The 20,903-nt window shown below is 34.1% G+C and overlaps 1 protein-coding gene across 1 annotated transcript; it reads left to right on the forward strand.

The window, feature by feature from the left end:
* The first annotated feature begins 487 nt into the window (after positions 1–487).
* Positions 488–11,285, forward strand: LOC111035592 (protein 5NUC-like). Its single transcript, XM_022317269.1, has 9 exons — positions 488–1,032; positions 5,740–5,943; positions 7,815–8,016; positions 8,713–8,913; positions 9,525–9,688; positions 9,764–9,878; positions 9,986–10,141; positions 10,388–10,585; positions 10,731–11,285. The coding sequence occupies exons 1-9, from the start codon at positions 661–663 to the stop codon at positions 10,937–10,939; spliced, it is 1,821 nt and encodes a 606-aa protein (XP_022172961.1). The 5' UTR covers positions 488–660; the 3' UTR covers positions 10,940–11,285.
* Positions 11,286–20,903: the final 9,618 nt, after the last annotated feature.

The raw sequence follows: 20,903 nt of genomic DNA on the forward strand, positions 1-20,903 counted from the left end.
TAATTATTATTGTGTCTACCGATCCGTAGAATATCAGCTACTGCAACACGTCTATCTATATACAGCAATAAACAGTAAGAAAATTAATTTCAACGATATCATCTCCGCCGCCGTTTCGTAGAACTTATTGACATTTTTTAAACGTTTCTTTTCCCCGAGGACCTATTCGGCGGTTTCCAATCGGAGAATTTCGGACTCGGGCGGCGGTTCGGCTTTTCACTCGAGTTCACAAAATCACCGTCCAAACCCCGACGACGCACAAGAACCACCCTGTATAACAGTCACCGATCACAACAATATTATTATGTGTGCCCCGGTGCGGACTCGCGTGCGTATGACATTGTTCGATATCGCAGAGGAAGTCCAATCGTAAAAATGTCGGTGGGAGTGGGTGGAGGGGCGGAAGAGAGCCTCCGGTAAGCGCGTTTCGGCGCGACCGGAGTGGGAGTCCGCCCGGATGGTGAGCCGAAATGCTCGTGCCGTGCGATGCGGTCGCGGGCAGACGAACGCGCGCGCGCCAACCGAACGACGTTACGTAAATACGGTCGCTCGCGTTCGCCACCGTCGCCGCCGTAACGACACGCGATAGTGTGTGTGTATATATATACATACAGCTAGCCGTCCGCATAGATCGCAACAGTTTCGACCGGCGCGCAAGAAATGGCCTGCAGTGGCCCGCAGTGGCCGCGGCTGTTCCGGTTCTCGGTGCTGCTGTTGTTCCTGTCGCTGCTGTCCGCAGCGGCCGCCCGTTACCGGCTGCTCGTGCTGCACACCAACGACATGCACTCGCGGTTCGACCAGATCGACGCGATCGGCGCCGAGTGCGGCGTGTCCGGCGCTCACTGTTACGGGGGTTTCCCGCGCCTCAAGACGGCGGTCGACCGGGAGCGCCGCCGCAACGACGCCGCCGGGTCCGTCGACGGCGCGCTGTTCCTCAACGCCGGAGACACGTTCCAGGGCACTGCGTACTACACGTTCCTCAAATGGCGGGCTGTCCAGCGCATGGTCCGGACGCTCGGCATCGACGTCATGGTGAGTGGATGCGAATGGATACGAGTGGACGCGGACGGCGAGTCCTGCCGCGTCCTGCGCGGCTCCGAGGTCCGCCCGAAACGACCGGCTGATCTTAACTCACCCGCCTAACCCGCCCACCCGTATTCCGTTCGTTCCGCCGTATTCGCTCTACGCGTTAAGACGTCATCGGGCGTCTAAAGATATCGCGTTAACGCTTTACACCCACTGCAGTGCATAGTGTCGAATACCGTCTGGTTTTGGTTGGATTTCACAGGAATTCGTCGCTGGTTTTGGATTTCGCGTCGCAACAATAATATGGATAAAACTGCAGTTTAAATGAGTTTCCCCGTTAGTCTTCGATACTGGTTTCGGTATTCGTGATTATTTTTTTTCTTAAAATCTGTACGTCGGTGGTTTCGACTTGTTCGACTGCGGTTTTTTAAGTCACGACTCAGACATGCTCACGACAATAATTAATTACTCGTCTGTGTCGCGGCACCGGTTTCGAACTGAGATTGAAATGTCGTTATTTTTTTTTTTTTGGTCCATCGAGTTCAATAATCATACATACGTTATCGTGTCACGTTCCCCCTCGACCGAACATCTGAACACAGTACGCCGTACATGTTTGGACTCGGTAAAAGCTGAAAACTCAACTGCCGATGCGTGTGAAAGTTCTTAAAACGGACATTCGGGCAACAGTTTTTTTTTTTTTTTTTACTGCGTACATCGTCTCGCCGCACAATCGGTGCAATGATCGCCGCAACCGTCACAGCCGGCACTTTAATAATTTATATCAATTTTCACTGCCACTCGATCGACGACGACAAACGACGACTTCCGACCACTATAGTGTACTCTCGACAAGTGCACACAGTGCGTCGTGGTTGAGTGTGTGTGTGTGTGTGTGTGTGTGTGTGTGTGTGTGTGTGTGTGTGTGTACACACGAGCGAGTGGTTGGATATAATATGTGCTAAGGGTGTAATAGTGTATAGAAACGCAACTCAAAGCGATTTTCATCTCTCTCAGTTCTCGCAGTAATCTTTTTTCGCGCAAGCCCACACAAAGTTTTCGAGTGCACCACGAGTCTGTGCTGCGTGTCCGTTTATAGCAAGTACATCACAGTACGCATATGTTGGCTATATGTGGGCAGTAACGTTGAGATGTGAGCTGTGGAGTGTACTTATTGTTTTTTTTTTTTTCGAACATACCTGAAGAAACTCCATGTTGATGTGGTATAATACTTGAAAATAATTATAGAAGCATAGACACGCCGGTGACTCGAAACGTTAATAATGCTTATTCTGGACGAAATTAAACTAATATCTTAACTGATCCTGTAATATAACTCACCGGCCACCGCAAATATTTTTTCGAATATTATAATTCCATCAGGATTTTATTGAATAAAACACAGATATTTTAATTTTTAATCAAAATACCTGGGTGGTTGTATACGACTGCCACGAACAATGCGTAGTATTAAAATCCACTGTGAATATCATATATTTATATATATATTATGATATGAATATAATATGATAAGAATACTAATTATTCATTAATGTTATTTAAAACAGTAATCCATCGCGACTTAAACATCCTATTTGTACGAAATCCCGGACTTCGCAGAGTAAAATGAAACAATAAAATTACTAAGACATATTATCATTGATTAAATAAAATCATTGAGGAATATTTTTTTAAGAATAAAATAAAACACTATGGAAGAAAATGAGAACCTGTAACCTTTTTGTTGAGCTCCAGACTTAACGCAATTTGTGTTTAATAATGATTACTGTGAATTGTTCTTAATCATATTTTTATCAAAATTATAATTATTTCTATTTATCTATCGTCATTATGTGCGGTATCACATTTGAAGGTTAATAATAATTGTATGGAGTAAAATTAATCACACATTTATCATTTAATACTACATAAGTAAGTATAGGTACCTATAAAAAAATATTTTTTTAAAAAATAAATTAAGTGTGTTGCCTTGTTGGTCATTTTTTTTTTTTTTTTAATAATTACACTATTTAATGAAATAATATTCAATGATATAATATATCTAATAATGATTTTATTTCATTATTTCGGTTTGTTACATAGGTATTACATAATACAATATTGGTAAGCGATGAAAAATAAATTGAAAATCAAAACAAAACGTTTTTGTGTGCTCAAATCAAAAACTGATATTATTCAAAGTCGGCGACTATGTTATTAATATTTGTTTTACCCCCGCCCGCATAACGATAGGTATAAAACGTAATATTATGTACAGCACGTCTATGTGTATATTGGACGTAATCATAATTTATAATATAACTAGGAACTCATTTTATATTCGAGAGCAATAACTTTGTCTCTCTCAAAAACCTTGGTAATTTAGATTAAGGCCGTTTTAAATTTAAATATATGTCATTTTATGAATAAATTGTTTTTTTTTTCATTTTACTTAAATCGGTTTAGAGTTTATACTCGAAACGGTATAACCACCCCGCTATTTAAAGCGTTTAGTAAATGCAAATTAAAAATTGCAAACAAAATAAACATTATTCATCATGTCTCAAACTCAGCCTTAGCAGGGTTATAAAGCGATTATCCCAGAGGAATTAAAGAATAATATAATTTAGTGTCAACTGAAACACTATTTTTATACATAATTCCGCCGGGGAAAATACAGTCTTAGAAAATGTAGGTATATATAGTGCGCGTTTAAATAAGTTAAATATTTATAACGAACAACTCGATGGAATTTAACACTATTTGTTTAAAACTTGAAATTTTCGTTTCATTTTTTTTTTATTTTTCAAATAAATAAAATGTTATCAAAAAAAGTCTACGAATAAGAAAACAAACTATTGTTTGAATACAATCAACATTCAATAATAAAAAGGAAATCAAGAAGAAACACGAAATGAAAAAATGAAACAAAACATATAATTAATTTAATAGATAATCGTGCAAAATACAAATATCACGTTATTCTGTAGGTAATATAATTATAAATTATAAGTAAAAGTTGACATTTTTTGATTTTACTTATACTGGTGATCAAAGGACAGTTCAATTTTAAGATGTTGTACCTATATAGGCTATAATAATTTTTGTATTTAAGGTACATCTAGTAATATATTTGCGTTTTTTCTGCATTCAAAATAATTGACGTGTACCATATTATTAAAATACAAAAACGAATAATTGGAATTAAATTAAAATCGATTAGTTTAGTTTATGGAAACATCCAATATAAAATAACATTGTAAAATATAAATAGATGGAAATAATGATATGTTTTTCATTACAATAATAATAGTAATATATCTCATTTATTTTCTCAACGACCAGTGCGAATCAACCACACATAAGTATAATTTTATCATTGATACCACTATTCGGTGAATTTAACAAGTTTAAATTATGACGTGTAATTCAATAAAATATTAATAAAGCTCTTACCGTCTTACATTATAATAAACATTTTTTTAAAACACAAATAAGTTTGAGCAGTATCTATGAAAGTGCTAAATTTTGAGACCGATAATATAGTGGCAGAATACAATTTACGACCGTGTGATGGAATAGAAAATCCAAATTGCATCAACGTTTATGAATCATTTTCTCTAGATTATATTTTAACATATATTAATAATTATGATAGTATTAGTATAATTACACACGTTTATTAATAACTAGTAATAATATTATAATATGTGTCGCTAAAAACGATAACGAAAAAAAAACATTTTGATAGAAATTCATTTTAATGTAAATACACTTTAAGTAACATTCAGCCGATCGTTGATCTAGGACTGCGTAGTGTTTTAAGTGTGACCAAATTTATCCAAAACTGATAAAATCATATAGCCTTATCAAAGTAGTTAAGTAATTTTTCTCTCAGGCAATTTTCCAAATAGATGGTATGCATAAATTACAACATTAAAATTCAGGTACATGTAAAGTTGTTATTTAAAAAAACACCTGTGCTTGGATAATCTCTGTATATAGTTACACGTTTTGTCGGCACATCGCCAAACTGATTAGGGGAAATACTGGGTGTCGGGTGATTATTTTAACAGTAGAAACTCATTAATCATTATCTCAAATAAGAATTAACGTTTTAAAATAGTTTTTTATACATCGTTGGAATTAATTATAAAGACACGGTTTTGAAAAAAATTAAATTTTCATTATTTTTATTGTAATCAATTTGAAAATTGTGTGGGGTAACTTCATGTGCCATAATCTTTATATGTTCAGCAAATACAAAATAAAATATTTTCAAAAATCGTTAGCTCTTTTTAGTTTTTGTAATGATAAGTGCTTACTTTTTAATGGATTACTCGGTACACGAGTTTAGTACCTACCTATTTCTGATAACTAGTAGCAAACCCGCGAAATACAATGCAATGCATGTTCAGTATATTATAAAATAAATTAAGTTGTATTCAAGAAGTGATGAGGGTGAAAAACACTAGGCTAGTCAACATGTTGAACCTCGGTCCAAAACGTGTAACATAATATAATTGTGTTATTATTAATCTGCAACGTAGGGATAGGAATGATTTTTTACTAAATAGAGCACTACTATAGTAATATAGACCAAATAAAAACAACATCAAAATAAATGTATTGCCATCCCATATTACGATCATTATTATTGAATTATTGTTGTTACTTGTTATTCATGATACATCTTTTGTACGCATGTTTCAGTCTTTGGGAAATCACGAATTTGACGACGGTGTGAAAGACGTTGAATTGTTCTTACGAAACATAACCATACCAGTAGTAGCCAGTAATCTCGACCTAACCTACGAACCTGCATTGGCCAGTGAGCCAAACTTGATGAAATCTAAAGTTCTGACGGTCAATGGACGCAAAATTGGAATTATCGGATACTTGACTCCGGAAACAGCAGTGAGTATTACACATAATAATATTATACAGTAGGTTATATTTCTGTAACTTCCATAACGTGTCATTTCGTAAACATTTTTTTTTCGCACCATAAAGTCATATTCCAAGTATTCTATCACTAAACAGTTTTTTTTCGGTAAAGACACGAGTGTTCAAAAAAACGTTAAGAGAAATAATTTTAAGTCATAATAATAATATCCATACAGGTAGGCGATAGATAAATCCTATGCTGAGAGCCTGCAGTCTGCTGCTCATTGGCTCTGGTTAGGTTTAGGCGACGTGTTATTACAATCGTATAAAACTACAACTGTGTAACTTTTGTTAAATAACCCGTGTGAAACTAATTAATAACTCTTAGAGACTATAGAAAACGAAAACGGCGTGCTAAAATAGAATATTTGAATTGTCACGGGTAAAGGGAAACGTAAAATAATTTTAATTAAAATAATTCTTGTTGTGTTTACGCTGTTATTATTACGTCAATGTGTTGAGAACATCATTAAAATACTGAAAACGGCGAGACAATACGTTGACGATATTAAAACTGCGAAGTCCACGCAGAAAATATTAGGTAGTAGGTATACAACCGTGGCGGGTGTAAACAGAACAGTAAAACTATACGATAATAATTAACAGGAATGCACAATTTCGAAACGTAGGCGTTGGACGGTCTGAATACTTTAGAAATACGTTCACCGAACAACAATAATTTTGTTGAGGGTACCAAACGAGTATGAGTTTTAATTTATTACCACGACAATAATATAATAATCGATGTAACTATATAATATGTCCACCGCGGTGTCAGCTACACAAGTGGTTTCGTCGGGCCGGCGGCGGTGACGGTATGATGTCGATGTCGTCGACCAGACCGGTTAGCTGGTAGGCGCGACCTCGTGTACGTTGGTAAGCTGATATGTACCGGTCTTACGATTTACGGTTACAGCGACTCGACCGGATGTCATAATGAATTATCGCGAATCGAATTTGCATAACAACGCAAGGCGAATAAGTTCAGTTAGGTGTCTTATCGGCGGGCAAATTAATATGCGCCGCGTCTGCAGTGGTTGAACATTTAAAAAAAAGGCGAAATGTCGGTACCCACTCTAATGTGCAAAAGGCGCAAACGTACCTGGCCACTGGGTAAGTCACCGCAATGGATTTGTCGATTTTAAGTTCAACGATAGAAATCATGAAATGCGTAAAACGATTCTGAGCGACAACTCTACCGGCCTAATAGCTTTTTGACCGGAGGAAATATTTTTATCAATATTTATGGAAAAAAAAAAAATCGAAATTTCAAATATCTATAAATATCACAAAAGGCGTGAAAATACTTCGAAAACTTATATCATGTTTAAAAAATACTAATATAAACATTATTTATAAGGTTATTTCGTTTTTGAATAACAACAAAATAAGAAAATCGATTTTGTCAAAAACTAGTTTTGCGTAAAAATTGTAATTGGCACTTGGAGTTTTTAATATTTTTAACTTCCCAAAAATAATAAGTTGTTTCTCTTTTTTACCAGAAAAGATATCGTAAGTAGTTGAAAATCAAAGCATTTGATCTACTATAAGTCGTGGATACATACACAAAAAACACCCACGTCATTGTAAAATCATATAACATATTGTTTTGTACTCTGGTCTGTGATGAACATTTTAAATGTATTATACTATGCCCCAGAAAAATAAAAATAAATCGTTTATGTCAATTCATGTTGTTACGCTCGTTGAAATCCTCCACGCTCTACATCGTGCATGAATGATTTATTATATCCGAAAACAGCCAGTAATTAGACATTGGAGAATTTACAAACACACATATTCTCAATTGATTAAAGCTCTGTTGAAACGTTTATTTTAAGGTTATAGCAAAAGTGGGCAATGTAAAAATATTGCCAGAAATACAGTCGGTAGCGGCCGAGGCGAAACGACTGAAAAACGACGGGGTGGACATTCTTATTGCGTTGGGACATTCTGGTTTCGAAATGGATATACAGATAGCCAGAGACGTCGAAGACATCGATTTGGTGGTTGGTGGACATTCGAATACGTTTTTGTACACAGGTTAATATAATATTTATCATCGTGATGTCACAATAATATGTACAATTTATACAGAATGGTTATTAACCGAAAAGTCAGTACGGTCACAATTCTAAATGTTAGGTGAATATCTTAGTGTAGTTTTTCAATACTACCCCATACTTATGTCTCATCTACAAAAAAAGTGTAAAAACTGAATTCATACTATTAGAATTTTGTGTATTTTTGAAACTATGAATATTGTTCTCATTTCTTAAAAATTCAACAGATTTAAACCTTTTTTTTTCTATATTATCATTATAAAATAACTTGTTTTGGTTTTCGACAAAAAAACTTGTATGTTTCTTGAATTTGTTTTTGGTAAATCGTGATAAAAATTAGGCATTTATTAAATTGAAAAAAAAACGACATTATAATATAATAACTTAAATTGAGAGGTTGAGCTGCTGTCATTAGATACTGACTTTAAAATTATTTAAAACATATGTATTATGTAAACATAAATGTTTAAATGTAGATAATATGATATTGAATTGAAAACAAATATTGTATTACTCGGGTCGCAGGAGTCGGAACAGTATAGCAAACCATATCATACATTATGAAATTGAAATTATAGAACGCACATGATAATATTGAGTACAATGACTTAGACAGTTAAAAAAAGGATGATAATGATAATATCATAATAATAAAAGTAGTATTTATTTTTTGAAGGAAATCCGCCGGGTGCCGATAAGCCTGTCGGCCCGTATCCTTTTATGGTGGAACAGCCAAACACCAAAAGGAAGGTTCCTGTGGTACAGGCAGATCACGTCACCAAATATTTGGGTGAATTGTGGATAGAGTTCGATGAAGCCGGCGAAGTTATCAAATGTTATGGAAACCCAATTTTATTGGATTCCAGTATCGAACAAGGTATAAACCCACATATTTTATAATGTCATAAAATACATTTAACATTTATACGACTTGTTGAGGCGAAAGTGAAGTTGTCACTACAAAATTATTGCAAAATCTTTCAAATAGCTTTTCTTCCAACCCCAGAGTAGATACATAATGAATATGTTGGGGGAAAAATAAAAAATAAAAATATATTTATCGAATGCAATATTTTTTTGGACATTGTGTGGGGCTTATGGAGAAATGTTCTAGATCAATAGCATTATATATTATGTATAAAAAAAATAATAAAGTGATGGAACTTACATGCTGGGACTTTCGCAATAAATCACGTTTTCACGGTATATTTTTTCACGGTATATATTTGTGTTCACATTTTCAACAACGCTAAAAAACGGTAAAACCTGTGCAATCACTGTACCTAGTAGGTACCTACCCGTTTTAATAAAACAGAAATATGACCCAACAATCTTTGTTCATTTTTAAATCGAGTTTTCACTCCAGCATTATAATTTCTGATGGCTGAAAAGTGAAAACTATATAAGACACTTTCCAGAATACAGAATGTGAATAAAGTTGTACCTATATAGGTAAACGCACTCGTTTATGTTGTATAATTGTTGTAGATGCCAAAGTATTGGAAGAAGTAAACATTTTGAGAGAAGTTATCGAGAACAAGACTAAACAAGTGATTGGTTCGTCAAGCGTATTTTTAGAAGGTGAGAATGAGTACTGCAGGTTCAAAGAATGTAACCTGGGAAATTTCATAACGGACTCTTTCGTAGATTACGTGAGTGATAAAAATAAATAAATAAAATATGATAATTATTGTAATAACGACAAAACAAAAACGGATCATGTACAGAATATCCGAAATAATATCAAATCGTTTGATTTGACCAAATACTGGACCGATGCACCCATAGCGTTGATACAAGCTGGAGGGATACGGACAAACATCAATAATATAAAAAGAACAGGTAAGTTATACAATACTTATACTAACACAATAGAAGTATATAAGTAGGTAGGTGTGTCACTCGACATGTATTAAGTTTCAAATGAGCATATTGTGTGTGTATTAAAGGTAACATCACTTATGGAGATTTACTGTCGTCGCTGCCGTTTCAAAATGACATAGGTAAAATTACGACTAAAGGTTCAGACATTTGGACAGCTTTTGAGTACTCCGTTCGGCGGTACAGCACAATAGTGCCCAACGGTGAATTCCTACAAGTTTCAGGTAAACGATCTAAATTTGTGTAGATAATATGAAAATCACGATTTCGTTTGATATTATCTTAGTCTGACAGGTGACAGTATACGTCAACAATTATTATACATAATAGTAATATGATAACAATATGATATCGATAATCAGTATCGATGTTTGTAATCGAATACGAAATTGTGATTTGCAAAAAAAAAATACTAATCGTTACTCAGTATAATCTGATCACCCAAACGTACATTCGGTGTCGCCCAACAGGATTGAAAGTCGTAATAGACTTTGGTCGGCCCAGCGGCAAGCGCGTTCAGTCCATTCACGCTAGATGTGGAAATTGTGCCGTCCCCGTGTACGAGAAATTGAATTTAAACGCCAATTACACGATGATCGTCAGTGATTACCTGTCAAACGGCGGGGACGGTTTCTCGTTCAAAAAAGTGGTGGAATACCAGAGTTTCGGTGAGTGCGACACTGCGACGTAAATATTAAACATTACGCGGGAACGCGATTTATTATAATATTATAATATGGATTGATCATTGTTATCACTATCACCGTCGTTATAATGCGCATTGTGCGCGCGCGTGTGTTTCTATAAAATCAGGAACGACAGATTTGAAGATCATGGAAGAAGAGTTCCACGTGAGGTCGCCAATATGGCCCGAAGTCGGTCAACGGATCGTACTGCTCAACGTGGGAGAGTTGAACCAGGCGCAGACAACCAGCAGTGATAGCCAACGCGTTTCGACACCCCTGTCGGACATGACATTATTAATGTTGACGATCGCGGTCACGTTGTGCCTGGTAGACTGACCAGTTGTATTGAAATAATATCAATATGGTTCCGTGCGGCGACCGCGTTACCGTGTCGCGTACGATTTGCTCACGAACAATATAATATTATAATATATCTTTTAATTATATTATGTTTTTACCTCTAAAGTATTATAATAATAATTGATGGCGGCGACGACAACGCGCGTCTTTTCGTCGAACGGCAACAGCAGTATTGTTTTGAATGCTTTCCGCCGGGGAAGATCAAAAATCAAAACGAACCAAGTGTCAACATCGTACCGTAGTCGACCTGTGGAGTATGCACGGCTCGTGTACAAAATATATACATATAATATGTTAGGAAGTTATAACTGCATAGATATATTATAACCTGACGAGCGGAAAAAAATACATGGGTATAGGTACGTGGAGTGTAAACTGTACAAGAGTACGTGTATATTATATGGCGATAAGACGCAAATACATTTATTTTATGTAAAATGTACGATATTAGTTTATGATGATATTAAATTTGTAAAAATTGATTTTTAATGGTTTTCACTTTTCTTTTATATTATACAATCTCATAAATTATTAAATAAACGATTTTTTTACTCACACGCTAGTTGTTGTACGTCTTTGTGAATTTTACTACCTACGTGTGCATAGCGTGAAACGAAATCGTAGATATAGATTTTCGATTATATATTTATTTACTAATAGTGTAATAATATTATTAACGACAGTTCATATTATTAGTATTATAGCAGATACTAGAACGATATATTATTATCATAATAGTACATGCTCTAGTATTTAGGTATAGCAGCATAATGCGGATGATACGCCAAACGATATTTGAATTTTAGAAAGATTTTGATATTGGTCATGTAATAATAATATATTTATAAGTAATATTGTTGTAAACATTTTTTTCTCACCAAAATATTTCGTTATGACACTTCGATACTAGAAGTTTATACTGGGTAAGAATACTTTGAATACAGTCCATTTTTTAGTCTAGTGCACAAGCGACGATAGAATACAAAATGTTTAAGTCGAAAATCGAGATGGATGGTCCGATGGTGTACAACAGTTGACACGTGCCCGTGGTATCCTCAACAACAATCTAAATCTAAAAGTCTCGGAAATGAAATAAAAAATTTAAATCGATTTATACACTATGTATAGGTACCTACACCCGTCTAACGCGACGACGGTCTTATACGACATGACGTATTGTTTATATTTCATTTACGAAATGTCAGCACAACGGTCAATAAGCTAACAATTATTTACTATCATCAGGACGAGTTTAAAATAATATTTTATTTTGTCCATCATACAGATTCATCCATCCAAATATTATTCATGTCTTTAACGTAACGGTGATTATGTCCAAAACGCGAAGTCGTGGTTATAGCACTCGATGAGTATTATGAGTGTTATTATTACTATAGGGAATTATTAAAGTTTCTATATGATATCCCCACGGGAGTGTTGTAGGTATAAGCTCATATATTGTATCGGATAGTATGTTATTGTTATTTACTCCGCCTTTTCAAGTTTAATTAAGTTATAATAATAATAATAATAACAATATAATTTGAATTAACAATCATAATGATTGTTAATGGTAATAATAATATTAACAATAATAATAATAATAATAATAATAATAATAATAAAACTACGATATAAAGTACATCGGTAATATTGTGCAACAGTGTGGTAGACGAGAATTTGATTAAGACGAATGGTTGTGAAAACATACTAATTGTAAGATTCTTCTATAGAAAAATAATAAGGAAACCAAACTGTCCAAGTTTTGAACTGCGTAATATTCATTCGAATTCGGATAAGTTAATTAATATAGCCTTTTTCATGTTTAGATTGAGTTGAATTGAACTAGATAGTGACGTGCGTACTACACCGAAGCGAATGGTCCCATTTTTAGGTACGTGACAACAATTTACAAAATTAATTTTCATTAATTGTCACTATTAATTTGAGTTCAGTGTAAAGAAGAAATAGTTCGATGATTTAGAATATGAACCATAAACAATACAAATAATACGTTACACGTTTATTCCAGATAATTTAAAACGTTAAATAGGTGCCAGGGTAATATAAATAATATTATGTCGCTACCTTTATGTTAACTTTATTGATTATAATAATGTAATAAAGTGTATAAAATAATTTAATCATAATAAAAACGAGGATGTACAACATGCCGTAGAAGCAGATAATATTATGACCAATAAAAATATACCGTGCCGTTTACAAATGGTCAAAACGAAAACATAATAATATTGTGTTGACCTGACATACGTCTCTATAAGTATCTCTAGGGTATTCTTTGTTGTGGATTAGTTTTCGAACGAGCCAACTAGGTACCTTCATCGTTTTTATGTTTGGAGGCTTTGATGTCGTTCCTTTTGGGCTTTGGGAGATTATATTTTAAGGACATATTTTATTCAAACTTAAAACCGTTATATTATGGGTACCTATATATCATATATTGTACAAGGACACATGTTTATAAAACGACTGCTTACTGTCTATAAAGTAAAAGGAAAAAATAGTAAAATAAAAAATACACAGACAAATATCGTGTTGAGTCTTATTTACTTCAACAACTCTGTAGTTATATAATTTTCTTAATAATCTAATAAATGTCAATACTAATGTGTATATTATTATACTGCAAACCCTTAAAACACGAGGTCGTGATTCGTGGTACTAGCTTATCATTACACCGCCCAAAAATAGATGAACTTGTTAATACAATCAAATATTTATTGTTTGAGGTATCGGTGAGGGATAAATTAAAAATATTTTTCTGATTACCATAACAAAAACACATTAAGTTACGAAAATAAAAAAAAAATAATTTCAATTCAAAATGTGTAACTGTTACTGTATTACAATAGTTATTAGTTTTTACAATGATAATATTATGATTATATTTTTTAGAAACATTATCATATCTACTTCCTTTGTTTTAACGATAGCTTAAATATAATTTTAAAGAATCAAAACGTATAGTTGCCGAAATGTGTAACAATAAAGATGATGCGAAAAAGTGTCCTAAGCTAATCTCTTAATGCCAGGGATCTATAGTTTAATTGTTTTACCTAAAAATTAAAACTAAAATTAAAAATAGTGCCTATTACTGTGTTCATTTAACATTTTATCTGATGGTGGTTTTGGATTTATTTATGTATTTAGAGAACACCTAACACCGTTCGGATTTTATATAGCAATATATTTACAATTTAAACTTCTTTAACACATACAATTATAAATACATAACATTTGATGACAAAACATTTACAAATAAAATAAGGTTATATTATGAATACATTTTAAATTGTTACATTGATGATAAAAATTGACCAAAACACAAAAAAATTATGAATTATTATTAGCTATAGACATCACATTTGAACAGAATTTTTTCGCAGAATTAGTCTGGCTTACTAGTTACTATAGTAAGATAAAATTACACCTAAACCTTGATGTTACCTAAAACGAATGTCGTTCTAACAAGCGAATATATTATTATTATTATTTAATAATATAATTATAAATCCGTAAAAACTGGTTCTGTAGACCGAAAAACGATAGATGATATATTATAATGATCGTACTTCAATATTTGTATTATTATTTTTACAATTTGTAAAGGTTTACTACGTATTTTCGATAAGTTAAAATATGATACCAATCAGTCACTTTTCCTATGACGGACGATGCACAATTTATTCCCCTGGGAGGGCCGAGCACTGGTGTGATACCGCGGGTGGGCCACCGTGTTTTGACGTTTTTCCACGATATGGATACAGAAAACCGGGAAAACACGGTGGCCCACTCAGTATATTTTTATAATTCATTTTTTTTTTATGCTGAAGTGGAGACGATGGCCTGTTGTAATTAGTATTACCGTAGCTGAATGCTGTACGTTCTTAAATTAGTATTATTGTTTATTATACTATATACTACAGACTATAATATATTATATGACGAATTAGGAAAACTTGTAAATATATACGCATATTATGTATACATAATGGATTATAATATGTATAAAACACAATGAGATGACGGAGAGCGAGATCTGAGATGGCGGATGATTATTAATTTTATTTCTTATGTTACAAGTTCAATCCATATAGGTAATATAATGGTATGTTCAAATATTACATTTTATATCCAACAGGTAGGTATACGGTTAGGTCGGCGACGTCATAATATATAAGCTGCGATAGGGGTCCAGAAACAGTACAAAACCGCAGCTTATGCAATTTATATAATATGCATAAGGTATATTATGTGGGGAGCCAATGGCTATACTTATAGTAGGTTCTTGTACTGTATATGATGCATATTGCATATATTATGCTTTAGTTTTTCTTCGAAATTGTTTCGAAGGCGCCCTTGGCGTATACGAAATAATAATATGCACAAAAATGGAACATGTTAATATCATTATGTTAAATGAATTACAACGAAAACATGATGTCTAATACTACATTAATACATCACGACTAATTTATAAGTTACTTATAACAGCCCTTAGAACTAAAAATAAAATGGTCTGAGAAAAACAGTAAGTATAAATAGTTTCTAAACAATACAATTTTAACAAGGAAAAGAAAAAAAACTTAACTCCTCATATACCTTCAATTCATTGCGTCATAATAATAATTTGTCAGGTATATAATACGAAATATACCGGCTCAACTATTATTTTTATTAAGAATTTCAATACTTAAAAGTCATAATTCAAACTAGTAGGTACCTAGTAAATTATTACCTTACAGTATTCAACAGTATTTAAAGAGCGGAGTTGTAGTTGACGAACATTTTGCAAGAAACTTAACGGCCAACTCCCTCCACTCATTAAGAATTTAAATACGTATAAGGTCTTACATTAACTACTCGTACAAAATTAACTTTATTTACATAATTATTGAAATGTTCAGGGAATTCTCTGCTTCGGAATATTTATTTTTCAAACATTATTTGATTTTACACCATCTGATGAAGCGCTGAACAATAAGCTTAATAGTTAAGATCAATTATTGATACAATAACAATGTAGGGATTGAATTGCGTAAAAATAATATTATTTTCAGAAACGTCAATATTTTCAAGATAATGTTTATTAATTATAAAAAATAATCACAATAACCATTATGCGAAAAGACTGCATACCTAACCTAACCTAGCCACCTTCTAACATCTGTTTCTTCCAAAATATCTAATGTACCTCTCTTTATTCGTGAATGTTGCTATTACCTATAATTTAATAATATCTGAGTACAATACATTATTGAACCATAATATATTTTGGTTTTATAAATACAAAACAAATAATATTAATCATTGAGATAAATATATACAATATTGCTAACATTATAACATTTAACAATTATCAAATATTTGTACTTAATAATAACATAATCATAAAATACATATTGCATAAAAAGAATCAATAAAATGTGTTTTTTGTTTTAATTTAATAAACTGGCTTTTTATACATGTTTTTATATTTTTAATGATAGGGAACGAATATATTATACATTTTTGAAAACAGTTTATGAATACGGGTATGCATAATAATATTATATATACTTTTATTTTATTACACAGGTAAGCCCGACTGCCCGAGGGTGGTTTTAATAAACTGAAGATTTATTTACTTTGTTATAGCGGGTGATTATTTTAAAAGTTGAAATATTAAAAAGTGTTAATTAAAAAGCCAGATGTGAATATAGTGTATAAATGTATGTTTCTCATGAGTTAAATTTCAGAGTTGTTTTGAATTTTAAAAGATGTATGTGTGTTACTCACGAAAATTGAACACTTAAGTGAAGGGGTGCTGTACTTCTAAGGTTTCATCTCTTTCTTTTGAAAATGTAAAGGGTTAGATTTTGTAATTTTGAAATAAAAAATAAACACCACCTACATAAAGTTTCACAACCTTCAATCATTGAGGTAATATATAAAAAGATCAAAGTACGGAAACAGTGCGTAGACTGAACAGTGAACAGTGATCAGAAGGAAACACAAGCTGACATGAAATAAAATAAAAGATTTTTCAATGTACCTGGAATCTAAAATAATAGTTCTAAAAATTACATGATCTTAAGTGTTGCGGTATAATAAAGTTTACCATATTTTAACTAAAATTGTACATCAATATGTTCAATCTGATTATAGTAATCAAATTATTCCAACACCATTTTTTTATTTCGAATTTAAATTAAACTCATCAAATAACTTGATAAAAAAAAAAAACGGGTAACAAAATAAATACTTTGAATAATATTGTGCAAACATAATGTTTTTGAATCAATGTCGTAATAAAAACGCATTTAATTTCGACTTAAAAATGCTGAAGTTTACGACGCTTCATTTAGGCCTGTAACTTTAGCATGGTTTCATATTTTGAGTGGAAAAAGTTAGTTTTTTTGTTAATGATATGGTTCATTTTACTGCCTAGTTAACATTTTTAGAGTCGGTTGAAATACCTTATACAGAAAGTTATGTTGCCCTATTTAAATTGAACACTCTTGCAGTTGTTTTCCAAGTAGGTACATCGAATTTTTCTATAGACGTTTTTTAAGCTTCCCCGGAATAGCGAAAAACAATTTCGAGGGAGTCGAGGATTACTCAGTACTTTTTTTTTCGAATTCAATCACGTTGATCTAGATTGTTTTATTCGTAACTGCAATATCGATGAATACACGTCATACCCACCCGTCTACCCAGTATAATATTCAATTCCAAATATTAAACTTACGCGCTCTCGCTGGGAGATATTTTAAATCTATTTTACCCATTAATAATTCGACCTCGTTTTTTTTTTTCTTTTTTGTATCAAACGAAACACGATAAACGCATTAAAACCATATATACGCATTATATACTATAAACACAAATAAATAAATATATAGATAGAGAGGGGGAGAGAGAGAGAGAGAGAGAGAGAGAGAGAGAGAGAGAGAGAGAGAAAGAGCATTTTATTCGATCGACCGTAATATCATTATACATCGTAATATTTCACTTACCTTAAAAATATATTTTTCATTCGCACACACGTGCAGCGGTGGGGCTTTCGAATCGGACGGCGGCGTACACACAACCGTTTGCAACAACAGCGACGACGAGCGCGTCAACCGAGACAGCGAGCAGCGATAGCACCACCACCACCGCCGGCAGCAGCAGCACCGGCACACCACCAGCGCACCACCAGCACACCACCACCAGCAGCACCAGCAGCAACAGCCGGCCGTGTTTGGTGGCGGACGCACGCGGAACACACGACGGCGGGACGCGACGGGACGACGTCATTTCCCGGAGAGAGCACTTTCGGCACGCGCATTCCCGTCGGCGCTTTCCGGAGACCGATTCGCCGCCGCCGTCGCCGCCGCCGCCGCCGCCGCGTACAACAACAAATCACCGGCACCCCGCCCCGCCCCGCGTCTCCCAGCACTTCCGCGCGCCCACCTCATCTGAACCCTTGCCGCATCGAGACCCAAACCACCCCTACGGTCGACCGTCACTCCTCCCCCCGACCGTCATCCGTCCGCGAGCCCCGGCCACATCCATCCGCGCTGCTATACAGAGCCGCCGAGTCGACTGCGTCGCCGCCGCCGCCGCCGCCGCCGCAGGTGCGTGGCACAGGGGTCGCGAGAAAGGGTGGGTCGGGACAGGGCTATAATATGATATATAATATATACTTTGCGCGTAATATAATTACCCGGCGGTAATAATGCCGTTGAGAGCGAAACGTCAAACGGTCGTGTTCGCGATTAATCGCGACGATAAGATGGTCTGCGACGAGTACGAGCCCCCCTACGATGGAGCGGAAACGCTCGAAACGCGGCTATAGAGGGATGTCGAGTTTGAATTCTAAGCGCCACGCTGCACGCGATGCCGACCGCGCGGAAATCGGATTAGAGTCGCGTCGATTCAGAGGGGCAAAGCGCGTTTGGGCCGGTCCAAAAATATTTCGGTTACCCGACTGCTGCGGCCCGCCGCCGGTGTATGCGGTGTACTGCAGCGGTAATACCCATCACAGACTCTGTGGCCCGGTCGCCTCGGCCGAGTTTACGACCACGGTTGCTAGCGGGTGAAGACCGCGGTCGTGTAGGACCTCTCTGTGGAATCACAGATGATAGACGCGCGCAGAAAGTCGTAGCCGAGACACGACGTTATGATAAATCCCGTGCGCAGTAGTCGTAAATAAAAATATGTACACTTAAAAATAGTTTTCTTTTCGATTCTGAGCGAATAAGCGATGGCTGTATTGGTCTCGCGATGATGTATTTTTTTTTTGCGTCTGTGCGCATTTTTTGGAGCATTAAAAAAGTTTTAATCTCAACATAATAATATTGTATTTGCTCGTAAATAAGCGGCCTTAGTATAGCTACCTCGGGAGGGGGTAAAAGGAAAAAAATTCCCAGTGATTTTCTTCATAAATGGAAAAAATTAAAAAAATACTAAAATTTCTATTTTATAGTCAAAATTAATTTTCCATAAATTTAATTTGTATTTATTTAAATTTAACCCTAAAAGAGAGTTATGGAAACAGAAATACTAAAGAGGTAATAAATACTTATAACTATTAACTAGGTAATTTACAAAAAAATGATGATTTATAGTAATATTGAAGAAATATTCATTAATGTATATATTTTTTTGAATTTGACAAATGAGTAAGAAAAAAAATATAATCAAAGTACAATTACAACGGTTTAAAAGTCAATATTCTGTACTGTATTTTGTTATTCCGTTGAAATTCAAAAACTATGCTGCATAAAAAAATATTATTTTTTATCGGAACTTCTTTCTATTCTTCTATACATATTATTATTCATATTATTCACTAAACACAATGGAGTCTTCAAAATATTTAGATTAATTTTAAACTATTTATCTATACCACCAACTTATCCAGACCGCATTCTACGGTACGTTGGTATTGATTTATAAAATCTATTAATAGCATGATATGAAATAACATAATTTTACTTGATATTATAAAGTAATATTTATGATTTATTTTTGGAAAAAAATAGTTCAACCTATCGTATTACTAATAAAAAAATAAATGACCAATAGCAATATTTATGTATGCTAAACAACTGTAAGAAGAATATTAATAGGCTGAAATTTGACAGACCGTCTCCACTCTCCACTCAGAATCCTATTTCGTATGCAATGATTTATCATTGAATTCAAATTTAACACATCCATGACCTACTCGTTAAAGGTTTGCTCTCAAAAGCTACCATACAGCTTAGAGAGTTAGACTCCTTTCGAGTCCATTATGCCATATTAGAATGAGATTTTCAACTTAGAGTTCAATAAGTTGCGACTACTGTATATTGATGCTTCCGCACACCGTTCCATACCAAAATCGTGATTATAGTTTGTACCTACGCTTTATACATTTTCAAGTCGAAGCGGTGGGCTTAACTCTCGCAATTCCCAAAAATTGATTAAATGGAATTAACTTATTCAAAAAAAAAATGTTAATATTCGTTCACTATAAGTATATATTTGTGTAGTTTGGGGGAAAAAATGTGTGTTCTATTAATTATTATATAATAATATGATATATGTTAGATATATGTGACTTAATTCATTATACTGGGACATAAAATAATTTTAATTCGCCCCGATATCCAGATGCAACAAGCTGTGAAATTAATAATTAGCTTTTAGATTGAATATAGTAATATTGTAATAAACAAAACTGAATGTTTTATGATATTACTCTGTACATATAAACGAGAATTAATAATTGTATTAGTCCAACGTGGTAAGTGACCAATCAAATTAAAACCAATTGCCAAGAAACCACGAACAATGTTAAAAAAATATTCATTATTTTTCCAATTAAAATGCATTAGTGTACAACTGTGAACAGACTATAAAAGTTAATTTTCAATTTTTAACATAGTTCGAAAAACGTTGATAATTA

The sequence above is a fragment of the Myzus persicae genome, unplaced genomic scaffold, assembly GCF_001856785.1.
Source record: "Myzus persicae strain clone G006 unplaced genomic scaffold, MPER_G0061.0, whole genome shotgun sequence".
Taxonomy (NCBI): Eukaryota; Metazoa; Arthropoda; class Insecta; order Hemiptera; family Aphididae; genus Myzus; species Myzus persicae.

Coding starts and splice junctions, on each gene's coding strand:
- LOC111035592 (XM_022317269.1), top strand. CDS start 661: ATGGCCTGCAGTGGCCCGCAGTGGCCGCGGCTGTTCCGGTTCTCGGTG. Junction 8,017..8,712: donor GAATACGTTTTTGTACACAG/GTTAATATAATA, acceptor TATTTTTTGAAG/GAAATCCGCCGGGTGCCGAT. Junction 8,914..9,524: donor GGATTCCAGTATCGAACAAG/GTATAAACCCAC, acceptor TAATTGTTGTAG/ATGCCAAAGTATTGGAAGAA.